Source organism: Pinus tabuliformis, chromosome 9, assembly GCF_031772625.1.
Source record: "Pinus tabuliformis cultivar Carrire ecotype Pingquan chromosome 9, CPIR1, whole genome shotgun sequence".
Classification (NCBI taxonomy): Eukaryota; Viridiplantae; Streptophyta; class Pinopsida; order Pinales; family Pinaceae; genus Pinus; species Pinus tabuliformis.
The window spans coordinates 1,418,777,392-1,418,793,778 of NC_142307.1; the positions used below are offsets into that span (position 1 = coordinate 1,418,777,392).

At 37.1% G+C, this 16,387-nt stretch overlaps 1 protein-coding gene across 1 annotated transcript in view; it reads right to left on the reverse strand.

Moving 5' to 3' along the window:
• Positions 1 to 16,387, reverse strand: part of PEX5 (peroxin 5) — a 442,866-nt gene that overhangs the window by 161,898 nt on the left and 264,581 nt on the right. Inside the window, exon 9 of the mRNA XM_089444941.1 lies at positions 9,135 to 9,384. Within this exon, the coding sequence (XP_089301067.1) occupies positions 9,135 to 9,384 (250 nt within the window). The remainder of the gene's footprint in view (positions 1 to 9,134; positions 9,385 to 16,387) is intronic.

The following is a 16,387-nucleotide window of genomic DNA, read 5'->3' on the forward strand; positions in this document are numbered from 1 at the left end:
AAGATTAAGGCTACAACAATATGCCCTAACCAGTCAGTCACAAACAGTCAACAGCAAACAAGGTTGGAGCAACATGGATCAGTTTGATGTTGCTGCCTATGTATGAGGGTTGGTAGGACTGTCTTGATGGCCTAAACAATCCATGATGAAGGTTGTCCCATCTACCATCCAATGCAGCAAATAGAGACCCTAAACAGTGAACTAATGCAGTCCATGATAAGATGTGACAGCAAGGTGCAGCATGATGTTGAATGTTGCTACATAATGATGGGCATCATGATGAAGTGTAGTGTAGCATGTTGTGTGCAGCACTTGGTAACAAAGTGCAGTATAGTGATAATAAATGCTACAATGAGATGCAGCATGATGGGCATAGTGAGGTACAGTATGAGGCAGCACTGGTCAATGCAGCAAGATGATAAGGCACACCATGATGATGCAATATAGGGAGGTGCAGCATGATGATAAGGTGCAGCAGTATGATGTGTGCAGCATGGTAATGAGGTCCAGCATGATGATTTGGTGCAGCACATTGAGGTGTAGCGTGGTGATGGAGTCACCTTGGATCAGTGGAAGCAGTATGCCTTCACCTAACCTCAGATCAGCTACTCATATGCTATCTTCTTAGAAAAGATCTCTGCTCTTCTTTTGATAAGTCAAGATATTGACCTCTGATGTATATGTACTATCTCTCTCTCTCTATTAAACTATTGAAGAACATATAAGAAGAATTGATCAAGGGTTTCCCCACATTGGGGTTTGTCCTTGGCTAGCGCCACATTTTGTGTCCTCTTGTCTCGACATGTCTTATGCGATTTATGTTTATGTTCTATCTGCATTTTACTATCATGCTAAATGTGATTGCTAATCTCGAATTGGGATTGAGCTAATATTGAAAATGCAAGTAAATTTGCTATCAGCATAGAACATACCTAAAATTAACACTTTGAGGACAATTTGTTTTGAAGAGAGGGGCAATGTTATGAATATAATTCATATAAAAATAATAAATGTAAATATAAATATAATAATAATAATAATTAATAATTAATTAACTAATAGTTGGTTAGTTAGTAATGAAGAGACATGACCATTCATGAAAGAGCACCTTCCTAGGTATATAAGCGGGCCCTCATTGTAATCACTACACACATCTTTTGTACATTCAACAATTCTTATATACAATTACTACTTGTCCTACAATGGATACTTACATATTTCAATTCTTCTGAATTATTCCGTTGCGTATACGAACTTTATTCGTTACATTGGTATCAGAGCATTGCTCTAAGGTTACATACTTTATTCGTTACATCTCATATCAAGCATAAGCTTGCTTAAGACTATATAGAGATTTCTTGAGCTTAGAAGGCAAAGGAATGGGACCCTATGTACAAACCCTAATGGTTGTTGCGCAAAGATCTCCATGGAGAAAAGTAATCTTGACATCCATTCTTATGAACTTCCTAATTCAAATAAGTAGGTAAAGAGAGAATTGTCCAAATTTAGTCTATACAATCAACTGTAGCAAACCTATTTGATGAGTCAATGCCCTCTTTCTAGGATAAGCCTTTAACAATAAGATGAGCTTTATGCTTCTAGAGTTTTTTGTTTCCATCAACTTGGTTCTTGGTTTTCTAAACCATTTCCAACCACAACCAAATTCTCACCCTTGTTAAGGGGCCTAGGTCACAAGTATGATTTTTCATTTCGGCATCATATTAAACAATCATAGCATCCTTCCATTTTGTAAAAACTTTGCTCGAGTGTAAGTAGTAAGATTTGCATCAACCTTGGAGACAAAATCCCATGAAACAAGGGATTTCATGTTATCAATTCTCCTTAAGCATACTAAAAAGTAGATATATTAGCCCACTTCAACATTGGTCATGATTTCACTGGATGAAATGCATAATTCAAGGGCTTTGTAGTAACACTAGTATGGGGTTTCTCAACTAGTAAGAGATCAAATGCAGAAGCAAAAGTACAAGAGACCTCACGACAAGTAGTACGAAACAAGTCATTAACAAACACCTCATCATGGGTATTTCATTTATTCAATCTGGAAATGGTGTTAAGAGAAGCATTCATAATAAGAGAGTCATCATCAACTCATAAAGAGTGATCCACAAAATGTTTCAGATGAGACCCTAGTGGACCATGGGAAAGAACCTCGCCAAAGAAAACATCCATCCATTCAATCATATAGGTGGAAAGATTATATAGGCAACATGCCTTGGATGCTTATTTGTATCCCACTAGAGTGCAGTTTTGACGTGTGGGTTGCAACTCATTTTGAATTTTTTTGGCAATATGGACTTGTCACTGCAAAATCTAGTAGGTCTAGTACAAAGCCCCACTTGGAAACCAAAGTCGTATGGCAACAACAATCCAATTGAGGGCTAAATGGTGATGCAAGATTTAATATCTAGAGGAAAAGGTATCAACAAAGCCTTGAAAGGATGCGTAAGAGTTCTCTAAAATTCATGTACACTTGCCTAAGACCTTTATAATTTAGAAGTGAGCTGTTATAAGTTAGGGTTTGTAAGACATGCAGATTTAGGGCAAAATATGGTATATAGCAGCTCTAGAAGATAACCTATAAGGGATAAGATCAACAAAGGACCAATTAACCATGAAGGAGGTAACCTAGGGCTAAGAAAACAATGGTTTTAAATGGCTGAAAATGCATATGACAGCAATAAATAGCAAGACGCCAGCCCTACTTTTAGGTTTTAAAACATGCAATTAATGCTAAGTTTTGCCTCTTTATCATTTATTTAATGAAATTCCTTCAAATAGGGCAATAACATATGGACACAGATTTTAAGCTAGTCTTAACCCTAGTTACCATACAATTAACGAAGAAATAGAAATTTATAATCATAAACACCCAGTAGACTAATGCCTTTATCTAACTGGGCAATGGAGTCAATTAGGGCGAGGTCAATTATAGAGGGCCTTGGATGAAAAGGGCGGAAGATTGAATAACTTCTCTTAGAAACCCTATTGACTTCTTTACATGGGAGATTTTAAGATCAAAGGATGCATGAACCAAGTTCCTTTAATCGATTCTTGCAAGACAAATTTTAGGTAGAATAGAGAATCAAGATTTCAAGAAAAGATATTGTACTTTTAATATGGCACACATAGACACAGTAATTCCATATATATAGCATGCAAAATTGAAGAAAATGAAATTAAACCTACACAATTCCAACAAGAATCACTTCAATCAATCCCAAAAGGCCTCTCCATGCAAAATTTCCCTCCCAAAACAATTCACTCCATAAATGATCACATTGTGTCCAAGAACAAGACAAGAGCTAGTGTGCACTTCTTAGAGAGGAAGAAGCGAGTGAATGAGGATGATGAATAATCAGAAGTGAATCCCTTCTATTTAAATGATGGTAACCAAGTCACTTTCTCATAACTTTTCAAGAAAATCTCTAAAAGGTTTGCTTGGGCAATGGAGTCACAAGCCGACCTTGAGATAGCTCAAAAACATAATAAAAATGCCAAATTAATCCATCGATGTGTGAATAAAGACTCTCCATGATGACATCCACAAAGAATGATCAATCTTCGTCAAGCAAGTGACGAAATGGTCCAGAGTGCTCCTCGCTCCAAGAAATCATCAAAGTGCACAAGTGATGAAATGCTTCGTAAGTGCTCCTCACTCCAAGACATCACTAAACTACATGGGCACATCTCCAAAAGGAAGCTCCTCTACCATGACATCATCCTAAAAATGGCTTACCTAATCCTCCTAGGGCATATAGAGATGATGTGGCATCGTCTAACACAAGAGTTCGTAGCATGGCATGGTGTGCCAACCCTTGCAACTCATCTCAATAACATCCATCAAAGCTCTAGAACAAGGTAACATCCATCAAACAATGTCATGGCTAGCCTAGGGGACGTGCAAGGTCTATTTGGGCACATCATCAAGTGAGCCAATGCCTAAGCTTTCTAGCTCAACATTTCAACATCTAGAGGTACATCAAGAGGTGTGGAACCATGTGGAATCTACTTAAGGACTGATGCTCATCTCTGGAGGGGCAACATTTGGTCTAGAAGGTCACAACTGCTCTTGGCACAACACAAACCATCCTCTGAATGTGCTAGAGAGGGGTCAAGCCATCCCTCAAGTGATCTTTGTTGTATGTGTGATACCACTTGAAACAAAATCAAGTAAGATCAACAAAATTAGGGGCAAAACCATTAAAGCATTATACTGGACCGTATCTAATGCTAGGGGCACATAAATACATCACACAATACTTACTTTCAAATGTTTTACTAGCTTAAGATTTGTAAAGAAGCTACCTGACTTATGTTAGGGATGATTAGGTCAACAACCCTATTAGGTATTTTCGTGTGCCATGTCCTAGGTAGACTCATCAATCCACAAGTGTATGTGATAATGTGGTCATGGAGTGGGAAAGACTTCAAAGAAGATGTCACAGCCATGAGACAAACTAATGGAGGTCCAACATCCTAAGTATAATGATGTAAGGAGGTAGCAATCATGGAGCCATGAGTTACCCCCTTTCCTCAACTTGCTTTTTCCACCCCTTCAGTGCACCTTTTACTTTAATGATTTATCTTTCTTTGGTGCATAACTTAAGAGACCAAGCTCGCTTTGTGCTTTTCCAATACCTGCTAATGATGTAGCAATTTTCCGCTCATCATGATTGGGACATTCAAGAGTTTCTTTATTTTAGATGAAGCATTAAATGCTTGAGGAACTAGGAGATGGCTAACGAGGGGGCTAGAGATCATGCTAGGATTTTTCCCATGTGCTAAACAAGTCCCAACCATCTTTTGCATTTTACAATTTCTTTTCATTGTGGCCTTATATGCTTTTATCATTCTTTTAGCTGCATCAATATTTGGGGCCATGTTTCTAGGCCCTTACCTAAGAATGTAGATATAGGATGCCAATCCCAATGACCAATACAATCAACCCAAAGAATGGAGATTAAAAATAGGTAAGGATGGAAATTGGTATGTATGGATTATCACATGCATGCTATATCAGTTAGTGCCCCCTATTAGTGCCCCGCCTAAACCATAAGGCCTTAGAGGAGGTCCCAGGTGAAGTGTCAGAACAAGGACACAATCACGATAAGTCAATCATCCAGTTTTCCCTGTGATTTATATTAATATGCCCTTAACACTAAGTTGCATGAAACGGCAAAACGGGTACGAGTTTTCGAAAGGGGCACGGATACGAAACGTGACCCCCCCAAATTTTGGAAACGGGGAAACGCAATATATATATATATAAGGACATTTAAGAAATATGTGCAATCATAAAGCATATATGATATATTCTAATTTACTACATTATGGTTAAATTGTCAATTGTCAATGCATAAACTATAAATCTCTAAATTTACATCACATTTACTCATGAATGATCACATAATGAAAATAGTAATATCCAAAATCAGCCGTGAGAAATTTCTAATTTCTTGTCTCGTGCTTGATTGGGAGTCTCCTCCTACATAGTCAAACGGCCTTAGTGCTCTTGATTAAATACAAGTTCCATACCCTAGTACCCTACGCGCTCTTGATTATTGGTCTTGATTATTGGGAGTCTCCCCTGCATAGAGGGCTTGGTTCTCTTGATTAAATACAAGTTCCATACCCTAGTACATGACAAAATCCAATGAAAACATTGCAACCCCCCAATCCTGCAATCCTGAAAAACAGATAAGTCTGCTAGATTTTGAGTGAGATCTAAAATTCTACTTTCTCCATATGAAATCCAATGAGGGCGAAACCACTCTCAAACATCCTGAGTCATTTCATGGTAATGTTAAAAATTTAAGTAAAAGGATGAAAATGAACTACATATCAACACTAGGGCCATAGGCTTGAACATTAGGCTGCCCCACTCAAAAAATCCTTCTTTTATAACTTGAGAGGCATCTAGAAGCATCCAAAAGATATTTTAGTCGCCCAATAAAAAATTAGAAGCAAAAATATTAAAAAAAATACAAGAAAAAGTCAAGTTAGAAGAGGAAACTCCATCATACGGCCTGGAAACCCGTTTCCAGCCGTATTGGCCACGTTTCCTCGAGAAATGGGCCAGTACAACCGAAAACGAGTTTCCAGGCCATATAGTACGAATTTCCTCGTTTCCGGTCGGAAACGAACCCCTCTCCAACGTTTCCTACAGCTTAGCCTTAACATTAAGTGAAAGCACATGATTGCTAAAATGGCTACAGTACCTATTGATAGGTGACCCACCTTCCTTCAAGAAGAATGTTAGATGGGAAAGACCATTGACCGAGCAATAGGTAGAGAGCTTTGACATAAAGCAATCTGAAGATCATTATAGGGTTGCCAGTTGGCTCGCTGTCAAATGAAGATAAAAGTTTGTTCCTATGGGTTACCCACTTTGGTGGGTATCAAGACCCATGCATGTGATCCAAAGATTTTGAAATGCAAAATTGAAGGCCCCTAACCATACCATTTCTGAAAATGAATCATATGAGAAACATCTTGAGTAGACATTTGAATGATTATATGCATTGCACAGAAGAATAGTTTCCCTCTAAATTTAAGGACCATTTGTTGAGAATGTAACGTACATTGAGCCATTTCCACAATAGCACTGCACTTCTGATGCACTTCTTCATCTTGCTTAGCCTCTGCCAAAAAATTCCATAAGGTGTGGGGAATGGATGGAAATCACTACTAATATGTTCAACTACATGATTAGTTCTTATTGATTTCATCTTATGATTGTTGTGATTTTCCACCGAGGAATTAAATTCCTTGAATGTCCAAGGCTTCAGTTTTGGACTGAATAACATGTATCCATAGAAAATAGGCAAACTCATCAATGAAGGTGAGAAGATATTTATCCCTACCAAGTGGAGAGGTGATCACAGGTGTGAAAATGTCGCTACGAACCAGCTCAATAAGACCATCAACTTGCCCTACTAAATCCCTTAGAAAGGACTCATAATGGTGCCATCCCTACATACATCCTCCTAGACACCATTAGCTTGTTCAATCTATAAAAGATTATTTAGCATCCTTGTAAGGCCCATTTGATGCAATGTCACAAAGTCGGTATGAACTAAGAGTTGATACCATACTTTATTGGTGTTGTCAACATTGTTAACCATCATTGTAAATCCATTTTGTTTGAAGGTGATGAAGATTTCCCCAACTTATACCTATGGTTAGATTCATCGCAATCAAAAGCAACAATTTGGTCCCATTACCAAAACACAAAGAGCTTCTCAAAAATGGTGTTGCCAAGAATTACATTGCCACATCCAGAAACTAGTTGGGGTGAGTCATGACCAATAACAACTTCCTCTCCGTTATATTACTATTGATAGTTGAAGAGTGCACATTGGTGTCTTGTCATATGCCTGGCAGCTCTAGAGTTACCCATTCTTATAGAGAAGTGGAGAACCAATATGCACTGTGAAGCCCATTACACTCTACTAACTTTATGGAGTGATATAACACAGTGTTGAAAATATTGATATTGGCAAAATATCGGTGAGGGTCCAGAAAATATCTTATCAGCAAGCATAAAAAATGCATAATATATTCATTTTTTTCAAATTTCTAAACATATAAAGCAATAACAACATGAACTAAACACATTGGCACATAAATATGAAGAAGGCACTGATATATATGATGTCAAATAGAAATGATACATCAAACTTCAAAGGCGATACCAAATCCCGTTGATCCCTGATAATTGTCCAATCAAGGACTCAAACAAAATAACATCACATATCCTGCTGATCCCTAATAGTGATAATTGTCCAACCAAGGACTCAAACAAAATAAGTTCACATATATAAAACTTTAAAAGTATTTCATCATCATGAGTTATAAACTTATATGTAGCAAAAGTTGCAAAACAAATAAAACTAGCAGCTGTCTATCTAAGACCATTGGCCTCTCCCTAGCAGCTTTCTTTCTGTCTTGTTCAGCAATTGCTTCACGAGCTTTTTGTGTAACCTCTGCACTAGAAACCATACAAGGCATTACATCTGCATCATATGCAGAGAGTCTAGCCATATCGCATTTCAATCGTGTAACCCCTCCTGACATCTTGGTCCCACACAAGTTGCATGATATATATGCTTGATTTGCCCCACCAACAGCCTCCCCATACTCCCAAAATGGGTCCAAGGCTTTTGGCATATTTGACATTTGTAGTGAACTAATTCAAACCTAGGGCACAAAAAAAAACAAAAAATTGGCATTAAACCCCCCAACACAAAATGAAAAAAAAATAAGTAATAACCACCTCATTCAAAAAAAATTACTACATTATTTGCATTTTGCAATGTGAATGAAAAATGGCAATAATAGGGTGCATAAGAAAGTTGAAAAAAAAAAGAAGCTTGCTGTCCAAATATGGAGAAAACCCTTGCATTGGTTCATGGACATGAAAATCATAGCAAATGGAAAAAAACAAAGAAACAAAATGTTGGTAGGCAAAGAGGCAAGAAAGCATAACCCTAAATCTAAGAAAAAATCATTAACATAGGGGTTTTTAAGAACATACCTGTTAATGGAAGAAATGAAGTTTGTCTCACTATTCTTCAATCTTTGATCCACAAAAAAATCTTAGTTGGTGGTGATAATCGTTGTTTGATCCTCAAACCCTCCTTGACAACCACCACAAAACTCTTCTCCTTCCTTCTCCAACACTTAGAAACAAAAATGAAGAAAAAAAACCAAGTTTTCCTTTTTCTAGCTGCAGCAAAACACGCCCAGCGATATTTTCTATCGTTGCGCGATATTTTACCAATATATCACTGATATCTCAGAAATATCGCGATATTTTCAGCTCCCGAAAATATCGCGATATTTTCTCGGCGATATTTCGGCTCGCCGAAAATATCGCGATATTTACGCTATTCGGCGATATTTCACCAATATTATCTACACTAATATAACAAACCATGATAACAAACTAACCTAGAAAAAGAAACAGTTCTTTTTTTACTGAAAAGGGAGAAAACGGACAGTGCTGCCCTCCCATAAAAGGAACATATAATCCTATTACAATGCCATATAATCCATAAATATCTACATGAAATAGCTGTACAAGAAAACAAGTAACAATAGCTTTTCACCTGTTGATCATCATCATTTTCTGCGTGTGTAATACCAAGCAGCCGCCAACCTTCTGCATTGTCAGGATTCTTTAACACTTCTGCCTCCAAAGCAAGCACAGCTTCACTTAATAGACCTTTCCGAAAAAGTTCCTGACCTTCTTTAAGCGGATTAGCATGACCAACATAAGGGTTCTGATCAGCAAAAGAATAGACAAATCTTGATGAAGCTGGCAATTGATGCTCCCCTTTCAATTGCTCTTCTAAAAACCTGACCAGCATGCAAAAAATGAAACAACTCTCAAAATCTTTTAACTCTTAATTTCATTATTTTGCTTAAAACATTGATATATGACAAAACTTGCTGATGGAAATGCAACATGAATGTCAGATTCACAAGCTTTACATCCCAATTTTCAAGGGATATTTAGTCCAAAATCCATTTATTGCATGCATGTAATTATCAACAACAGAATTAAAGCCATGGCAACTCTACACAGTTTGACAAAATATGAACCAATTGTCATCAATAAAGTGAAATTTTTACACAATCCGATTGGTGACGTGATTAATATATTGAATGATTTTACCAAAATAGAGATAAGAAAACTATTCATCTAATAACGCAACAGCAAACTTTGCTTACCAGAACCATACAATTGAAACGAACCTAAGTACCAATTCCAAGGGTCAACAAATACAATTAAATCAAGTATGTCTTTAAAAGTGAAACTTATTGACAAAGATACCATTACATAAACAATTGAAACTAAAAACAGTATCGTTACTAATGAAAACAAAAGTATATGACGAAGATTTAAATGTGAAAATTAAAACAAACCATGAGTACCCTGGAATCAAGTTTAGGAAGCAAGTTACAAGGGTAACTTACTGACATCTAAAACACAACCATCAACACATCAACCAGTGAACTTACCAACAACACTTTCCTAGCAAAATCTGACATAATGTTTACATTCTAAGAGATTAAAACCCCAACATAACTTGGAAATGAAATCAAAGAAGTTTTATTTGAGAATATCATCAATGAACCATTTCGACGAAAGCAGAACTAAGATGGACTGATTTGTTTGTAATATGCCAATATGATATGAATATTCTATGAATGTTTCATTTTGTCTCATCATCTGCTTCAAGGACAAAGCCTTCCTGAACAAGAGGATTTGTAACATACCTTGGGTATATTATATATGATATATAAATACTCTAGTTGCCCAGTTTGAAGAGGGAATGCAAGGGAATGAGAACAAAAGGTTACACACTATTACATTGTCCATAATAAGGCTAGAGGGAGGGGTTTTTTAAATGATTAAAAATAAACTAAAAGCGATCTTCTGCGATCTTCTTTTCTTTTTTTTAAGTTCGTTGACATTTTCTGATATTTTACAATATTTTTCCTGATGTTGCCAATAAGTTGTTTCCTCAACCCTTGACGATATATTTGCCAATACAATATTTGTAATGTTGATCTAGAGTAGATATTATGTTTTTGCCTAGAAGAGGTTTACTACTGATAGGGCATTGGTGATCTTGTCTGACTACTAGTATGGGATCTAGACAAACAATGGTATTGAGGCCTCTAGGAATTGGGGATAGTCCCACATGCCAACACTGATACATTATCGGAGCAAAGGTCACTATCCATCATGCCTGTAGCAAATGTGAGCACCATAAAAATGATGTGATTATCCATGTGAAGACTAGTATAGGAGGTGGTCAAAAAATATGAGAGGCAAGCTTGAGGACCTCCTAGATGTATAAGGCTAAGCATCTTTGGCCATGATACCTAAAGAAATTGGAGAGGGTCTATAGGGATATGGAAGATGAAGTGCACTTCTATCTCGGTCTCTAGTAGATGACACAACTAACAAATCCTATCTAATCAATCAAGTTGCTGCTCTACCTCCAGCCAAAGTCCATGCAAGCACACTCTGAACTAGCTAAGAGAAATACAAAGAGCATGTGTCCAATGACTGCACATGTAGTGATGTTGAACAATGAGTCTGTCTCTCAACTCCATGAAATGCTCAACATAAAAAGCAATCTTTGAACATAACCCACTAGTTGGGTTTATCCAAGTAATTTGTATGAACTGCCTATATATGTCTTTATGGATGATCCCTTTCAACTCCTGCCTAATAGGTAAGAGCCAACCTAGTGTGTCAAGGGAGTATTTGATTGTGAAAGTCACAACATTCAAACAGCCACAAACTCTAAGATTTGAGACCACCACAAGCCAACATTAAGGCCTTAGGAGCTCACTAAAGCAATGGACTCAGATGAATAGTAAGGAAAGTACAAATATTGATCCCACCACTTCACCAAGTTGATGGAACTCCAAACTCAAAGAAGAAATAATACAATATTGAACATTAGAAAATAACCCAATGGTCAATAATAATTAATTGACTTTAATTATTGTAATTTTCCTAAGTTAAACTTAGGAAAGAAGACATATAGCAGTAGAAGACGCAAATAATGTCTTCCACATGCTAAGATACCAAGCAATTGTAGAAGACCTTCTAATGCTTAACTCACATCATCAAATGTTTCCCAAGCATTGGTGAAACCCATCAAGGAAAAGCTCAACAGGTCTCTATCTATAATTTTCTCACCTAGACCAACCAACTCGTCCCTTACTTGGGTAAACTTGGTGAGGTAAGACACCATGGAATCTGACTTGGACATTCTGATGGTCCTCAGTTTATCCTTCAACAATAGTTTTTTGGCCTCGCTCGAACCCTGATAGAGGCCAATAATGGTCGTCCACATAGCTTTGGTTGTCTTCTTTCCAGTCAAGTGAGGAATAATGTGGTCTTTGACTCCTTCCAAGATGATTCTTCTCGCTTTGGCATCTCTCCTGTAGCGTTGAACCCACTATTAAGGGTCAATGGGGGCAGCTAGGACATTATCCACAAACTCCCATACCACTTGTTCCTCCAACACCACCCCAATCCTTTCACACCATGAGCAGAAGTTGGATGCTCCCATTGACCCCTTTCACACCATGAGCAGAATTTGGATGCTTCGTCCAATTTATCCTCAAACCTACTACCCTACTACACTAGTATACCAAGTCGAACTTCTTAGAAACCCTAGCGGTTAAGTTGAACTAGTGAATTCGCTCCCTTAGAATGTTGAACCTGGTCCTAAAGATAAATCACGATGCTTGGTCTTCAATCAGAGGCTACACTCTGATACCATGTTAGTTTTCTAAGCATGCAACCAGAAACACAACTAAATTGATGTTCTGAAACTTAAATCACAAATACTATTGAGTTTTCTAACCATAGCATGCACAATGGAAGTAAATAAAACTTAAGACAAACACATGCAACACAAAAAACACTGGATATACCGAGCAAACCCCAATGCCAGGAAAAACCTGCAAACTGTTTGTTTTTAATTAGCTTCAGCAAATAATTCTTGAGAAATTCTTACAAGGGAACACTTCCCTTTTACAGCAAAAACCCTTTGAACAAATCCCAAACAAATTTGAATCACCCCCACAAGTGGCTCAGCCTATATGACCTACACAATACGGTCGTGCTATAAGGCCCTCTCTACACCCTTTTGCATGTTGGGAATGAATCGACCTACTATTGAGTTGAGATAGAGGTTGTGTGTCCCTCTCTTTCTCTCTCTTGGTCACTAAACATGTTGTTGAACTATTGAAACCCTATTCTCCTTTTGTTGAGCTAACACACATACTTTATGCCAAAATCGAGCTGACCACTTTTGCACCCAATTCCCCTTAATAAGTCGACCTGGGACCCACCATGCTATTGAATGGTTGAGATTAACTCATGATGAAGGGCTAAGATCTAATCACTTGTTGACTTTAGGCTTTTTAATTTTTCCTAAGTCGGACATTAGGAAATAGTAAATTAAATTAATGATATGTTGAGTGCTTGTTTTGTGGTTCCCTCTGCAAGCCTTGGGACCTAGGCAAGCAGAACCATTGTTTCTCTACTCCAATCAACAACAATAACGAGTGTTAGACCCATAAGAACCAAAAGATATTGGTATGTATGTCAATAGTAGAAATGGGGGAACTCTTCAATCCCAAAAAGTAAACGGGCACACCTTGTGTCTTAGAAAAAGATAAACAAGGCACTTGATGAGTAGTGAAAATATATTGCCTATTTTCAACATAAATTTATTTGAAGTGATCCTAGCAAGTGAAAAACTATGTTTCAATCTAGCTTAGGTTAAATTTATAAAAAATGAAGATCTATAATCATCTTCATTGTCCAATTTTCTCACAATCTACCACTAATAGATGGTTGAGGTTATTTATGTACTAAATAGTTCATGTCTAACGATTAATCTACTATGGATGGCATTTTTAACGTATTAGTAATGTAGTATTCATTCACAGGTGGCACAAATATCTAGTCCCAAGGGTTAGCTCAACGCGCCATGAGCCAAACATGAGATCTCTCTCCCAAAGTTGGGATATCATGGGTTCAACTCCCTTGACATTAGGCTCTGTAATCAAGGCCAAGGATTTGCCCTATCTAATATCCATGGATCATGGGGTGGGTTAGCTCAAGAAGCTATGAGCCAAACATGAATTCTCTCTCCCAAAGTTGGGACGTCATGGGTCCAAATCCCTTGAGGTTAGGCTCTGTAATCGAGAACAATGATTTGCTCTATCTAAAATCCACAGATCATGGGGTAGTACTCGAAGGATTTTCCATCAAGTTTTCCTTGGAAAAAAATGTAGAACAAATATGTATGTTTTCATATTTTCTACAACTAATTCTACATTCTACACATTTCTTTTTAATATATATATGCATTAAAATATATGACAAACTATATATCATATACATAAATGCTTTGAAATTGTGTTGTTCCTGAGATTTTTTGGGAAGAAGTGTTTCGGTGCTTTTGCATCACTCTGCACTCACAAGTTTGATCACCAATCCACTCCTTGCAAGAACATGGAAACATACCAAGACCCCATTGGAATTGGGGTACCCTCACATGCCTCTAAAATAAGGGATGATTTCCTCTAAGCAAAGAGGAATTAATGAAATTTATTCTACAAAGCATGTGTGAACACACATTATAGTTGTACTTTACTACATTTTTTAATTTAGTACCCTATCTATTTTGTGCTTTACTACACTTTTTGTACTTTTGGTTTTCATGGTCCAAATTGATCACTCACCTATTTTATTGTAGACTTGGTCAAACTTGACCACTCTACCACAATTTTGTGCTCTTAGTTATAGATAACACAACTAAGTACACAACACTCATGTACATTAAAGCAATCTCCTCTCTACTTGAAACTCTTCTCTTGGGTTTTAATTCTTCTTTGTATTCACATTAATTTTTGTGCTCGTAACACTAATTCTGATAAGCCAAATGGGCAGCTATAGAATTTGGCAACTCAAAGTAAGCACAGTGTTACTGTTTACAATTTGTGAAATTTTGTCTTATGGAAGTGTTGCCTCAAAATCTAGCAGGCCTTATGAGAGTCATCACAAGATAAAGGCCAGACTTTGTTGCAACAATGAGGGAGATTGCCACTATCACCTTAGCTATCTTCCTCCTCTTTAGTAGAATTGCACCACAAGGGAGGCTTCCTAGTGATCACCTAAATGGGGTATTCTAGGTTATATGGCTTAGGCGATGTAAATGTAGACTAGGTAAAGATACTCTTCAATGGACAAAGACACAATTCTTTTTGTATAGGAGCAGTGTATCATATACCAAGCCCTAAAAGAGGCACGTGTGACCTAGGGTTTCAAGATGTAGATCAACAAAGGAATTTCTAGGCATACAAGCACCAAAGAAAGGGTTTGCAAATGATATAATCAACAAAGGAGGAAGCAAACCCTCAAATTAAGCTTTAAGTTAAAGCCTTGGCTAGGGTTAGGGTCAGGGTTTTTCTAGGGCACAAATTACTTTGGGAGGATGATGTCAGCCCTACTAGGGAAAATTTAAGAATGTAAAATGCTAAGTTTTGAGTAAATAGGATCAACAAGGTAAAATCCAAACCTAGTAAGCTCCAATGCGAAAAGGCCCTAATTGAATTTGGCCCTACAAAGTAGCCCTAGAGAATTGCCTTGAAGGACATAGGAAAATGAAAGGAAAGGAAATATTAAAGTTTTTGTAATTTTTTACCAACTCCAAGGATACCATTGCCTATCCCTACTTGAGTGATGGAATCTTAGGGTTAAATTTAATAGAAAATGAATTAATGCTTGGAGTAACGGGAAACCCTAGTTTTCACTTGTACAAACTCTATCTTTTTTTGTGAGGGGAGAAATTATATAGGGGAAGCTCTCTAGGAGGTCCCATATAGATTACAAGGGAGATAAATTTAACATGCAATAATCAACCAAGGTTTTCCATAAATAATATGCATTTAGAGATGGCACAAGAAAAACCCTAGTATTAATAAATCAAATAAAAAAACAATAAAATCTACAATTAAACTTACAATTCTTCCATGAAGTAGCCTTCTTTCAATCCCCAAACGACATCCAATGCAAAAATTAATCTCCAATGGCAATAGCTCCAAAAAGATCACATCTCCACAAGTAGCTATTTACATAGGGCTAAGTCGAGCTCTCTAAAGGAGGCCAAAATCCATCAGTGATGATAAAAAGAAACAATGGAATGATCCTCTATTTATATGAAGTCAATCACTCTCAATAATTAGCCTAAAAGCCCTATGAAAACTTTAATTTTGAGTGTACATGAAGAAAATGGGTTACAAGCCAACCCAGTAGCTCAACACGATAAAATAAGCCAGTAAAAGCCCACATGTGTGGGTCGAAACTCCTCTCTAACATGACGTCACGTTGTTTTAGGGAAAATAAATCTCCAAAAATGTATGGAATTGGCTGTTGAAAAGAGTAACTAGGTTCGGTCTTCATAATTGATGAAAAGAAGAAAAATAAAATTAGTATTGTAATGCTTGTCTCATGGATTTCATGAGAAAGGAATTTTAATTTTAGTGATGGCTCCCATTGTGAGCCTTTAGGATTTGTCATCTAGTCATAAAAGTCAATTTGAGTCTATGTCATGTATGAAGGACCCTTCTTGGGCACGTTACATTTTTGTATGAGTCATAAAAAGTATAAGAAGGCCCTCCAAGACCAAGACAAAGTCACCTCCTTCAAGTTAGCTTCAAAAGAATAATATAATCTCTCAAATGGACACGTCAACTCATCCTCCTATCAAGTCAGCTAATTAGCATGGGCAACAACTATAAATAGGGTAGTTCAAAT